Source organism: Lycorma delicatula, chromosome 10, assembly GCF_047948215.1.
Source record: "Lycorma delicatula isolate Av1 chromosome 10, ASM4794821v1, whole genome shotgun sequence".
Taxonomy (NCBI): Eukaryota; Metazoa; Arthropoda; class Insecta; order Hemiptera; family Fulgoridae; genus Lycorma; species Lycorma delicatula.
Window position 1 is genome coordinate 21,672,573 of NC_134464.1, and position 15,285 is coordinate 21,687,857.

At 31.5% G+C, this 15,285-nt stretch overlaps 1 protein-coding gene across 1 annotated transcript in view; it reads right to left on the reverse strand.

Moving 5' to 3' along the window:
* Positions 1–14,592, reverse strand: part of LOC142331677 (homeobox protein unc-42-like) — a 67,430-nt gene extending 52,838 nt beyond the window's left edge. Inside the window, exon 1 of the mRNA XM_075377706.1 lies at positions 14,391–14,592. Within this exon, the coding sequence (XP_075233821.1) occupies positions 14,391–14,577 (187 nt within the window). The 5' untranslated portion in view covers positions 14,578–14,592. The remainder of the gene's footprint in view (positions 1–14,390) is intronic.
* Between the last annotated feature and the right edge of the window lie 693 nt (positions 14,593–15,285).

A 15,285-nucleotide genomic window follows, 5' to 3' on the forward strand; every position in this document is an offset into this window, starting at 1 on the left:
GCATCAAAAATCTTAACTAGAATTCTATACAGAAGAATTGAGAGGAGAGTGGAAGAAGTATTAGGAGAAGACCGATTTGGTTTCAGGAAAAGTATAGGGACAAGGGAAGCAATTTTAGGCCTCAGATTAATAGTAGAAGGAAGATTAAAGAAAAACAAACCGACATACTTGGCGTTCATAGACCTAGAAAAGGCATTCGATAACGTAGACTGGAATAAAATGTTCAGCATTTTAAAAAAATTAGGGTTCAAATACAGAGATAGAAGAACAATTGCTAACATGTACAGGAACCAAACAGCAACAGTAACAATTGAAGAACATAAGAAAGAAGCCGTAATAAAAAAGGAAGTCCGACCAGGATGTTCCCTATCTCCGTTACTTTTTAATCTTTACATGAAACTAGCAGTTAATGATGTTAAAGAACAATTTAGATTCGGAGTAACAGTACAAGGTGAAAAGATAAAGATGCTACGATTTGCTGATGATATAGTAATTCTAGCCGAGAGTAAAAAGGATTTAGAAGAAACAATGAACGGCATAGATGAAGTCCTACGCAAGAACTATCGCATGAAAATAAACAAGAACAAAACAAAAGTAATGAAATGTAGTAGAAATAACAAAGATGGACCGCTGAAGGTGAAAAAGAAGGAGAAAAGATTATGGAGGTAGAAGAATTTTGTTATTTGGGAAGTAGAATTACTAAAGATGGACGAAGCAGGAGCGATATAAAATGCCGAATAGCACAAGCGAAACGAGCCTTCAGTAAGAAATATAGTTTGTTTACATCAAAAATTAATTTAAACGTCAGGAAAAGATTTTTGAAAGTATATGTTAGGAGTGTCGCTTTATATGGAAGTGAAACTTGGACGATCGGAGTATCTGAGAAGAAAAGATTAGAAACTTTTGAAATGCGGTGCTATAGGAGAATGTTAAAAATCAGATGGGTGGATAAAGTGACAAATGAAGTACCGCAATACCTGGTAAATAGATGAAGAAAGAAGCATTTGGAAAAATATAGTTAAAAAAAGAAGAGACAGACTTATAGGCCACATACTAATGCATCCTGGAATAGTCGCTTTAATATTGGAAGGACAGGTAGAAGGAAAAAATTGTGTAGGCAGGCCACGTTTAGAATATGTAATACAAATTGTTAGGATGTAGGATGTAGAGGGTATACTGAAATGAAACGACTAGCACTAGATAGGGAATCTTGGAGAGCTGCATCAAACCAGTCAAATGACTGAAGAGAAAAAAAAAATTCTGAATAATCAATTGGCTTATTCGAGTCTTCTTTGTTTATTTTTTTAGCACAAGATTTTTTTTTTATTTTACGTACTAATTTTTCGAAAAAATCTCCAGCGATTCGATTTAAATGAACTATTCACATTAATAGCCTCTGTTACACTCACATATTATATATGAGGTACTACATATGAGGTATTATATATGAGGTACCTAGAGGTTTAATGTATTTACATTAAACCACTAGGTATTTATTACCTCTATTATAAGTAAACTGTACATTTTAACGATGTTTCTAGGTCAGAGTACATTAATCTGACACTTTAAACTATTTGATCTCTTCTTTACTACGGCTTTAATAGACTTAAACATCTGAGATACATCAATTAATACAGTAGTTTTCTCAGGAAATAATGAAGTTCTCTATTCAGACATACCGTATAATTAACAGAATATGGATGGCGCTGATACGGCTGAATATAATCATCATTTCGGTGGGTTTAGCATACCGAAATGCGATTATACCGGTCCCTTCTCTTAGTAACCTTGGGAACGATTTTTATTTTTTTCATATAGAATCATCTAATACATTTACCGTTACATTAATAAGATACAAATTAATTAATTAATCTATTAAAAGAGTTTATATTAATTGGTAAAATATATTGATATTTTTCATTTTAGTATGTAACTAGCTGCAGGGCGTCCCTACGGCATGCCTCCGTAGCTAGGCTCTCCGAACGGGTTACCCTGGCGAACGGCGTCTTGAAATGGAATTATTAGGTGTAAAAAATTCATTACCTCTTGTGTAGAAATATTTTTTTTTGAATGATGAGAATTGATAAAATGAAAGTAAAATTAGAAATTGATACTAACAATTCGGGATTTTACGCTAGTGATCGGTACATTCCAGTGCCTACTTTTAGTTTATATTTCACTATTTTATGAATAAAAACAATGACATAAATTAATAAAAAATATGTATAAAATATCACTCGTAAATTAAACGCATTAAAAGATAAAAAATAATTTTAGGACGGTATCTCAGAATGGATTTGACAACAAGCTTTGATGGTGATATGTAAGATTTTGTGAAATTCATAGCTTCAAATTAAATAAATTTATATATATGCCAATCTTTCCTTATTCGTATTTGCATTTCACTCTTAGACCATTCATCACGCATCCGATGTTTTGGCCAATCCAAAAAATCCGATGTTTTAAATAAAATGGATTTAGAATGAGGAATGTTCAACATTTAAATGATTTTTCCCCTATATAACGAAACTTTACTTTGATCTAAAAAGTTTAAACTTAAAAAAAAATGTAACTAATATCCCTGCTTTTGAAAAAATTTTGAAGACATCTTTCAATGGGAGAGTACTTATATTTATTATTACTTTTGTTTTTTTTTTTTTTTTTTTTAGTAAACTGTAATTTTTTTAGACTTATAAGTAAATAATTATTTCTATAAATAGATTTTTAAGACCGACAAAACAAGGGGGGCAATGGGACTCGAACTCAAAATATCAGCTTTTTTAAAATTTGATTTTAAAAGACTGAAATTCCAACCGTACCTTTTATTACAATAATCGACAGAAGTTTGTTTTTTAAATTAAAAAAAGGTTTCCATGAGAACCAATTAGGGATTCAAACATTTTCTTATTTTCTTTTATTTACTATTATTGATATTAATATAAATAACCTAAACGAAAATCTTTTCCGAATAAAATAGTTGGTACTTACGTATTAACGCCACCGCAGCTTCAGCTTTAATTAAAAACGAAGTAGTCAATTGGATTTCGGTGGAAAATGAAAAGTCTCTTTATTAATTTTAATAAATGGTTATTTATAATAATATAATTTAACCAAACTTAATCTACGCTCGATAACCTTGACTAATTAACACCGTAATTTTTTGAGTATTTATTTAATAAATTCAGTAATTATTGCAATTATTTATTATTTAAATAATCAAAACACTCCTGTTAACTAGTCAAGATTAGCGAGCGAAGCGAGCAAAGATTAAGTTTGGTTAAATTTTATTTATAAAATAAATAATTATAATTAACCATTTATTAAAATTAATAAAGAGACTGTTCATTTTCCACCGAAATCCGATTGACTACTTTGTTTTTAAATAAAGCTGTAGCTGCGGTGGCGTTAATACGTAAATACCAAATAATTTTTTCTAAATTTTTTTGTGTTCTGGCCAAAAACGCTTTCGCGTTATCATCGCCCGGACACTATATATAGGTTGTAATTAAATAAATTAAAAAGTTGACAATTAAAAATTATTAAAAAACTAAAACCCAGCAATTTAAAAATATATTTTAAAAGGAAAAAGCCTGCATCTCAATTAAAATAATAAAATTACCATCTGCTTTACGAGAAATGACATAAATAGCTGAAATACACGACAGTAATTCAAATATTTGAATATAAACGGACTGGCCTAAGAAATCGTAAAACATAGTTGTAGAATAGTTCGCAGTTAGCCCCTAGTTTAACCTTGAGACTCAATGCATAACAGGTACAATTCACAAGAATATGGTTCACTGTTAGCAGTCGCAGCGTGCACAAACGGGTGCATCTGTTTGCGTCATCAGATATCCATGAGTGAACCTAATGCGCCCTATTCGCAAACTACAAATAATTTCCTATCGACGGTTATATCTGGATGAGGAGTTCCACGGTGAAACAGTGTTCTTAACTGGATGAAGTTTATTATTGATGATAGCATTCCATTCAGTCTGGCACTCATCATGAACCACCCTCTTCAGATAACAAACAAGATCATTCGAAACAACGCGATTAGTGAAAGGATGTTGGAAACAATCCTCTTTAGCCGCACTATCAGCGCGTTTAGTGCCTGAAATTCCAAAATGGCTGGGGATCCAGCAGAAGCTGGCAATTGTATTACGTTGATTCATTTGCAAAATAAGACACTGAATATTACAAACAAGGTATCTAGAGTACACGTCACTGATCGCTTACCTAACCAAACCTAAGTTTATGGCGTGTAGTCTGAGCAAACAAGTACATGTCAAAATGTCGGGCTAATTATCGTAAAATCTTATTAATAGCATACGGCTTCGTAACGAAAATACTGGCGATGCTGGGAAGACCAAACATGTATGTTCTGTTGCCAACCACAAAAGCACACCAACAGAATTAACATTTCTAGACTCGTCCGTATAAACTATAACATCAAAATTCACGCTATTTACAAGACTATAAAATTCATTCCGTGAGATAATCGGATTTACGTAATTTAGTATATGATACTGACACAGACCAAAGCAGTAATTAATGAAAGAGGGAGACAATAACGTAGAGCAATATTAAGAACTAGAGTTAATTGTATATTTAGTGTAGAAAAAGCTTCCTACACTACATGCTAACAATATGAATCTTTACATAAATTAACATACTACATTTTTTCAAATGGAAAATCTATATGTTTCCTACATGCTCGGTGAACAGCAAAGTTTTCTGGGAAATTCCGAGCTATTATGTAGAGAAATTCACCGTCAACTACGTTGAAGGGTAAACGGATAACGGACATTCTGGATTTAAATAAAAAGTTATACAACATTAAATTGGTGATAAAATAAAATTCCTAAAGAAATATCACGTAAACTATTTTTCTTTATGACTAGCCTATTTTTATATTTAAATTGTTTTATTGTTGTAATTTTACTATTAGATATTACTCGCGATATACAAAAAACTACATCTGAAATACAGAGTGTCCCGTATGTTTTCATACAAAGGAAAAATAAAACTTTATTTATGAAGGCTGTACTAAACGCAGCTGGAATATGCTTGTAATAGCGTTATTGACAAGTTTCCTGAGATTATTTATGTTATGAATCTTTTTTTGGTAAACCACAGCCTTCATAAAAAAAGTTTTATTTTTCCTATTTATGGAAACTTACGGGTTTACGTGTTCTTCAACAGTAAAGGACACGCATCGAAACATATTTTCAAAACAATTGTAATTATATAGAGCATGCTACATAAAAAAAATAATTTTCATTAAAAAAATGTCTTGTTTTACTATGTATGGAAACTTACGGGACACTCTGTATATCTAAAACTTCCATTCATTATCATAATGTCTAGATATACTAAAACCAAATTATATGTTGTCAACAACTCAAACACAAATTGATTTTGACGGAAAGCAAATGGCGGTAAATTAACGTAAATGAATGCGAAAACTTCTAACAATATTTTAATACAAAACTTTATAGTAAATAAATACTTTATTAGGAACAAAACATAGTTATACATTATATAAATCATGTTTTAACAGGTTGATGTTCAATTCCGAGAATAATAAAAAGGAACTGCTCCGGGTTTTCATAGATGAATCAACAGAAATAATGGAAGACCCGTCGATTAGATAGGGCATTTCAAATAAATAATTATTGAGTAACAGAGCGGTGGTCTATACAAACGCATAAAAATAATAATTATATTAAATAATATCGATGTAACTAAGTAAAGAGATAAATAAATAAAACCCGTTCAGAATAGATTTTAAAATTTTTTAAGCGTTAACCAATAAATATTTATATTTTTGTTACTGGTTTGATACTATCATCTATTACTTAGTGTTCACTGCTAATCTTTCAACGTTAACATTTTTACAACATCCTATATCCTCGATTATCTGTTTCATTTATTCTAATATTCGTCTTTCTTAACAGTATTTACCTTCTTTACATCCCTTGATCAGTTAAATTAATCAAATGGATGGGCGATGCAGTAATCTACGAATTTAGACAGGCGGTTTTTATCTCTCTATTTCTACCTCTCTCTCAGATCTCTCTTTTACAAGTTGAATGATTCGATAGCATACAGGTCCCTTTACAAAGATATATGGGCAAGTACTATTCTTTTACGTATTTTCTATGACATACATACATATATAAAAATACACACACACACACACACACACACACACACACGCACACACGCACACGCACACGCACACACACACACACAACTTTTTTTATGCCATTTTTAAACTACGACCCCGTTCTGAAGAACTCCCCGAAAAAAAGCGAAATTCCTCAAAAAGCGTACCCCATAATTTACCCGAATTAGAACTCAAAACCCGGAGGGCGAATAATCTGAATTTACCCGAACTGGATTAGTAAATTACACGGTATTAATTAATCTGGAAATTTTAATACACGTTCCACCAATCTAGTTCGTCTGTTTACAAAATTTAAGTATGTATTTAATTTTATGTTAAATCAGCATAAAAAAATCATTAATTTCAAATAAATCTTTTAAATTAAGGTAATTTATTGAAAATAAAAACTGAAGCTTAAATAGGCCCTTTATTGTAGGCCGACGTTTTGTGCTAAGCGTTGAAAAAATAGTTTAGTTTGATACAAGTATAAACTCGTATATACGAGTAAAAATATTGTTTGTTTTTTTTTAATTCACCACAAAATCGATCGACAAGAATCACATTTACTAGCACAAAGCAAGTGATTTTAAATATATGCCCTTATTCGAATAAATATACAACAAGTACGTACGGACCCGTTAAAACACACTCTATGCGTTATAGGTAATACAGAATTATTCCACTACAGAGATCTATACGATCTCTGTAGTGGAATGGTAGCGCCTCGGACCTTCATCCGGAGGTCCCGGGTTCGAATCCCGATCAGGCAAGTTATTTTTCATACGCTAAAACATTTAATTTCCATATTCCACTCACAAGTTTCAAGTTTATGTAGCGATACCATCAAACATAAAAAAATGCGATCGAAAAACAATTTCAATTTACAATATCAGAATAATTTTATCAAATTGTATCTATAAAAATATTTAAATAAATAAAAATAGATAACAAAAAATATATAGGTTAATGCAAGCTATGAACGTAAGGCGACCTACTCTTAATGATTATCTAAAAAATTAGTTAAAAAAAACAAAAAAACTTGAACTAATATATGTCCCTACCTTCCAAAAACTTAACTGAGTAGCGTATGAGTACGTATGCGGAATAATGAAACATTATCCATTAAATAAAAGACAGGAACGTTTTAATATAAATTGATATCCATTTAACGTAGTTTCAATTTGCACCGATTTGTATTTAATATTTTTACTACGTTATCCACGTAGACTACTACTACTGTAATTCATTAATTAAAATTTTTATTAATGAAAAGTTTTACTATATGCAATCACAATTTAAGATTAAAAAAGTTTTAAAAAAATGACTACGTATTTTTACTTTAAAAAAAAAGCTGCAATGATTTACATAACTTACCGAGTTTGTGGGGGGAATCCTCCACCCTATAAAAATTGATGTCAATTATCATAAGTTGTTTTTATGATAATGACGTACGGACATATGAAAAAAAACTGAAATTCGTTAACTTCATACTTTTTAAATTTTCATTAGATTAACATTTTAGCATTCAGAAATCTTATTTTAAGTCGATTTCGAAGTAAAAGTTCTCAGATTCATATCCTATTAAAGGTTCGGATTTGAAAAAAACTAGATCGCGGATACCGGTTTTCTTTGGTGATTGAGATTCAATTAACCCCACGTCTCAGGAATGGTTGGCCTGAGTCTATTCTAGACTACACGTTTACTGGTACAGTTATATTACACTGATAAGTCGCTAATGACTTTAATTGTTAATGCGACTATAAATAAAAGTATTAAAAACAAAACTAAAAAATAAATTTTACGCTAATAATTAACTACTAAATTTTAATAGAATCGGTGAAAGTCATCTCAGATTGGAATTAACATATCTGAAATATTTGCTGTACGGGGTAGTCTTATGAAAGCGTTTTCCGTAAATGTTACTTATAAGAGCCAATAAATACGGAGGGGAGAAAATATTCCTGTCTAAATTTTTTTCGAGATACTATACCAAAACTAAGTATGTTCCACACGATGGTATTTTCTTAAAGCTTTAATACTGATCGACGTCTCATATATTGAAGCCATCCTACGCAGCCTGGAGGTATGAATATCTCCAGGATGACGCGGGCCACACACAAGATTGGGAGGGTTAAAGTTCCCCGGTGATGGTATAGAGGACTCTCGAGGTATGAGAGGGTCGCGGACAGCAAAGGACGAGTGCAACGCACGTCTGGAGTTTGTAGAATAGGGCCAGGAAGGGTAGCTCTCCAGTGGAGGGGCGTGTCGGCTGTCCAGTAGAGGAAGTCGGCGTGTTCCTGTGAGGCTGGAGGGACCCCGTTGGGAAAGCCCCATGAAGGGGTAAATTAGAGAGGGCACAGTCTGTTGCCACGACAACCTGAGGTGACTGTGTGGTGTCTAATGGCGGGGACTGGTTGCTTCGGGGGTGTTGAAAAAAAAAAGGCTAACGCGGGAGTTAACCTCCCTATTCCTTTTAAAATCATTAGTCAAAATTAGACTAAAAGCATCCCTAAAATTATACACATTAATAAAAATTTAATCATAAAAAACAAAAACTCCCATCGTTTTTGAAGTTTGTATACTTGAAATATTTGAGGGAAGTTTTTCGCAAAAATTAAAAACGCAACAAAATATATTTACGCGTCAAAAATTTTTATCGAGATGTGATATAAAAAAATAATCCATGATCCATGTAATCCTATCAATTTTTCAATCAAGTTTCTTCATCGTCCCATTCCTGAGATATTCAGCAAAGTAGAGAAGCGCACGCACGCGCATTTACATATTTTTATAACCGGTTTTTTTTAAGAATTTTGACATTTTCCGGCCTACTATTTTAGATAGATCGTTTTCACCATAATAGTAATATTCCTTCTAGAACTTTCTTTAACAATAGAGAAAATAATTTAAGTTCTTTTAGAAAGATCGACAGTCAAACGGCTGTAAAATTCAATTTAAAAAGAATTATAAATGTTTCTTATGACACATCACGCATCATGGTACATGACGCATCACGTCTTATGAAACATCACGTAATGATGTATGATGATAGATCATTACTATCATGATTTGCACATCATGCAAATGTTTCTTATGACAACCAATACAATGAGGACAGTCGCTAAATTCAAATTAATAGTAGAATATCACGTTAAAAAAACACGGCCGTAATTCCGCATGAAATAATTGTATTAGAGATAAAAATAAATTACACAGAAACCGGATATTATCGAGAAAAATCTAATAAACAAGAAAAAAGCCAAATCTCCGCAAATATCAAAAAACGAAACTAGATGTTAAAGAAAAACTGAATCAAAAAAAAATTCATGTACTTTTACCTAAAATGTCATGAAGAAGATATCGATACTGCATCATACATAAAAAAGAGTGCATTTAAAAATTACCAATAGATAATGTACAAATCTTCCTTTACTTCTTTAACAAAAACATTGCGAAAAATGCTCAACATACCCTGGTACATAAGCCTTATATATGACCTTAAGTTACGAACCGTTAGGTATGAAATCTCTCTGGTCAGCCTACGGTATCAAAATCGTTTGGATCGGCACCCGAATTATTTGGCGCCAAATTGTTAGATAATACGATCAGTGATTTTTCAAGATTGCTGAGGAACAATATTATTGGTTTGTCTTATCGCTTCAATTAGGTGACTTTATGGTCTGGCCGTACGGAGTGCTCATCTATTCAATTATTAAATCACAACCTGCTGGGCTTGTATTGATTCAACATCTTATTTACTTATTGTTCTATGAACAGATTGTAAATTCGCTGTGTCGTTATAGTAAAAAAAAAACTTCTTTAAAACTATTAAACAGATATGAAATCCATTTTATAAAAAGGAAGATCTTTTGAATAATGAAATTAATTTTTATTTACATTTTGAATATTCTTCAAGCTAATATAAAATAGGTTACTGAAATAGAATTAAAATTTCGCTATTTATCATGATTTGTATTTTGACATAATAATATGAAAAATCAGGAACTGAAAAATTATTAAAGAAATATTTATAAATTCAGCAACTTTTTACGTAGATTAGATTAGATTAAATACGAAATATATTAAATAAATTACGTAGATTAGGGCCATATATAATTCACTTCTTCCTAATATAGCCTTTTAAAAATTAAATAACTAATTTGAAACATTCGGATAGACTTAAGAACATCTGTTAACAAAAAAAAAAAATCTCTTATCGATGACTCATGTTTTATCATCGACAAACTAATTTATGTATCCTAAAAGTCGATTTGATTAATAGAAAGAACTTTGAGCGGTAGTATTACTATTTTGGTAGGAATTATATCCAACAATACACTGAGGCATAATAAACAATAACAAGTTTAGTGTTTTATTAAGACGCTTCCGAATCCAAATTATACGTTTTGTTATGTAAATTATGACGATTTGAGTGAGCTTATTTCCAACCTTTTTGGACTTATTCGAATCGGCAACACTTTCAAAAGTATTAATTTTATTCCGTACCGAACTAATTTATTTATTATTTGCATGTTTAATTTAAGCATTTCTCTTTTTTATTCGTTAATTTTATTACTTCTTCTTCTGATCGAGATTTTCTATTCCAGGAAAATACCAGGGCACTTCCTTTTCGTTAATCGTGAAATAACAAACCTACCGTTCCTGATGCGAATTACACATGTGCGACATATAATCTGAATAGATTATTTTTGAATCGAAAAAATAAATCACTTGTACGACTCTTTTACAAGACGGGAAATAAAGTTAACGTTTCTATTTATCTTTTTTTATTTAACCTCTGAAACCAGCCCAATATGTATGAATAGAATGAAGTGTGGTCTTTTACCACACGTGAATGAATTGTGGTCTCAGGTCGACCCTTCCTGAGATGTGTAGTTAATTGAAACCCGACCACCAAAGAACACCGGTATCCACGATCTAGTATTCAAATACGTATAAAAGTAACCGACTTTACTAGGATTTGAACCTTAGAACTCTCGATTTCGAAATCAACTGATTTGCGATGAAGAGTTAATCACTAGACCGGCCCGGTGGGTATACTATTTCTACTTAGACCTACATACCAGACATACAAATATTAAAGAATTATACACAACGTATACTAGATGAAATTATAACAAATAAAACAAGGCAATCAATGTAGTAATCGATTTTGGAACTTTTATATATATATCACTCGATTTCTCTACCGGCATAAATTAAGACGTTCAAAAAAATACTCAACTGGAGTAATTACTATTATAATATAAAATTTATTGTATTTTTTTCTACAAAAAATTTATAACTAGTTGTGAATAAAATTTTCAAAAATTGATTTTAGTCAAATTTTAAGAAAGAGGTAAAATAGAATCGGAGAAGAGGGTCTAGGAGCATCGGAACAGGTACACTATTAATTATTTTCTGAAAATAACATATAACCCGAAAAATAACTACACAGTCTGTCTAACAGAAGCCGCTAAATTTCTTACCTATCGGTTATGACATAAGTTAAAAAAAATCCCTTTCGGCACTTCGGAAGGCGGAGATAATTTCACCGGTGCTAAGTAGGAGATAAAAAAGATTTCCACCTTAAAGTTAAGAAAAACTTTAAATTTACTTAATACGACAATGGCTGCATGTAAAAAACGATTTCACGTGTTTAGCATTCGACAATCTCCATCTTACAAAAGCAAAATTTTGGTCATCCCTTGTTATAAGGGTTGGTCGTATCAAAAATTGTTTCAGATAAAAGTTTTTAGGTAATATTTATAATAATAATGACCACTTTAAACCGATTCGATACTTTACCTATTAAAAAGAGGTATGATTTTTTGTCTTAGAAACCCTATTTTTTCCACCCCCTAGGCCAACGGTTGGTGATATCAAAAAACATTACTTAGATAAGATTTAGGCTCTTTTATCCAAACAATAGTAAGAACTTTAAACGAATTTGATATTTTACTTAATAAGAAAGTTATAGCGATATTTTGTTTATTCGAAAAACCCCCCATTCCAACCCCATAGTCCGATTTTACTCATTATCATCCTCGACTGAGATTTTGGGTCGTTATATTTTTTGTATCAATTTGATAGTGATTGGCACAAAATTACGGCAGTTACCGTGTGTCCACAAGAAAGTAAAATATGTATATACGTATATATATATAAACTCTTGAGTTGACCGTGGTTTTGGGGTCTGGAGAATATGAAACCCGAAGATATATCACAATTTTCCAAAAGTCGAATCATGGTCCCCCGTTACAATAGATAGCTTTCTTATGGAATCTACCCAAAACAAAAGACATTTAACTTTGTCTATCCGTTATTACTTGCTTTTCTTTAACTCAGAATGTTTTTTTTTTATGTTTGTCCTCAAATCTTGCATCCTTAATTTAACATACTTCCTGAAATTGCCTATTGATGAAATTTTGCACAGTTGCTAAGGTCGGGTGACAATACAATATTCAACCATTACTTTTGCAAATATCCCACGTACTAGGATAAATTAAGGGTGCGGGTGTATAAAAATTGCAAAATCTGCAAAACGGTTATGAGGGGTTTCATTATATGAGTTTATCTTTTTAAATCCCAATTAACTTACTAATTAAAAACACGCAATTATGATAATAATTTGATTAAAGTACACGATTAAAAAGTATAAAGCAAGTTTTTAAAAATGGTGAAAAATCTTTGTAAATTATTTTTATAAACATAAACGCTTCTCCAACAATTATTATTACTCTTAATATATTACTACCAAAGGAACAAACAGGCTTTTTTTCTTTTCTACTGAAAATTAATTTGAAGAGGAAAGCAAACAACTGGATTGATGTAGGCAAAGATTATGAAAAACAATCTGTAAACTTATAAGTTGTGAAAAAGATTAGTTCATTAAATCATTATTATCTTTAAAATAGTACTAAATGTTACATCCCTAGATGTTTAGTGGATATGTCTGAGATCAACTACGTATCACATATGGCTCCTAAATTTTTTTAACTCTCCAGGTTTTATGGTCGCCCGACTAAAAAAAAAAAAAATTATTAGTAAGTTTTAAATATATGCGGGTGTTTATTTATGAAGAAACATTTCAACAAAAAATTATGAAATCGATTCTTTTGAATTGTGGAACTGATTCGTTTAATTTTGGGGAAAAAGGTTTGACGAAAGGGTGAGGAGTTTTTGAGAGATTGTTTTACTCAAAAGGATTTTGATTTTATGAAAGTTATACATTTTTATTAAAACATAATAAAAAATGCAGGTAATTTCTTTTGTTAAATAAAAGTTTATAAAAAATCATAAAGGCTTGATCATTTAAATTATTATTCTACTAAATAAAACTATTACGATAGAAATTTTCAACCCTTATCGTAGAGTTAGAGTTACATCCCCTACAACAATTAAAAGTTTTACCAATTTTTCTAACTATTTATTCGTTCAACTTACCGACTCAAACGTTTTATAATAAAATCTTTCTTCCCTAAATGAAATAATAACAGGGTGATCATTTCTAATCACAGAGGTGGAAGTTATATTTAAAAAATTTGTTTTTGGTATTATTCTAAATTTCTTTTTTCTACGCGTTAATCCGGTAACCTCAATGTATTAACTAGTCGTAAATCCTAGATTAACCTTTTTTATATATTATAACCTTTGTCTTCTTCTAAAGGCTTTTCCCTCTCAATTATAGGATTAATTAACGCAGATGTCTTAATAGCAAATTACTCCACTAAATTTCTTAATAAAATTCTGTCTCGACTTTCCTTTCAAACTCATTAGATTTCATAATTTTTCACTTTAACAAGCCATCTAATTTTTAGCATCCTTCCTTAACCCTACATCTAAAAATACGCTTTATGAAATCTTAAAAACTGTAGAATTAACCTAAATACAGAATTAAATTCTATAATTTTTTTAGCCTTTTTCTCTTTAAGGAGTCATTAAAAAAGAATTTTATATTATTTTTATTTATAGGAAGATAAGTTAATAAATAAATAAATAAGAAATCAAGTAAGGTCGGACAGTAATAATTTTCATTTTTATTGCTGAAGAGGCTAAATTTAAAGCTGTATCTAACATCTAAACGCCAGGAATGTTGATCGACATAATAGCCGGTACCTTTGTTTTAGTACGGCATAAGTTTGTATTTCCGTATTCAAAAATAAGTTTTTAATTATATTAATATTAGATAAATATCAACTGTTCATTTTCAAATTACCTGTATGATCCGATAGCGGTCTTCCGGGCGGTGGTGTGTGTTGTTGTCCGTCCAAACCGGTACCGGGTAAGGCGTATAACGCGGTGAAATCCGGTTCTGTTTTCGTTCTTTTGTCGTGATGATGGTGATGAAGGTGATCGCCCTCGACTAATCCGAGAAGACCCAAATTAGGCCTGAGTTCATCCATTAATTTACCGTGACCGCTTTGATGGAAATTTAACTGACGCGAAAATATCGCCGGAAATATATTGAATTGCTGTTCGGCGGTGGCCGTACTCGACGGCGGATTAGCCGTGTCCGAGCCGCCTCCGCCGCCGCCGCCGCCCCCGCCAGTTCCCCCTCCCCCTCCACCGCCGCCACAACTTCCTCCGCCACTGGATGTGCCTTTGAAATCCAACTTCGTGCCGGAATCCCACACCGTTCAAGAGAAACACGACCGCCGCTTTCCTATCTCAACCGACTTATCTTCCGGTAAATTATCCTTCTTTCCTTTAATCGTTATCGCTTCTTTTTCGAATATAAATTCTCTCTTCCTTTTACAATAATTAAGTGAAATCGACAAAGTAAATATTAACAATGTCGTTAATTAGAATTAGCTCCTAATTTGAGCGGTAAATAGCACGTTTATCTTCCACAGTTATAACACTTAGGGATCGTTGAAACGCATAAATGCTTTAATAATGCCAATATCGTTCGATATTTTTATTCTTGTTAGTACCTGATGTACGTAAGGTTATATTGTATTAGAACTAGATTATCCACTTTTAAAATATATTCCCTTAATTTTTCGTTTGATTATTTTAATAAATTCGCAAAAGATATTTCTGTGTTTATTAAAATAAATCAGAAAATTATTATTAAGCAATTGTATTTATAATCATCGATGTCATCATAA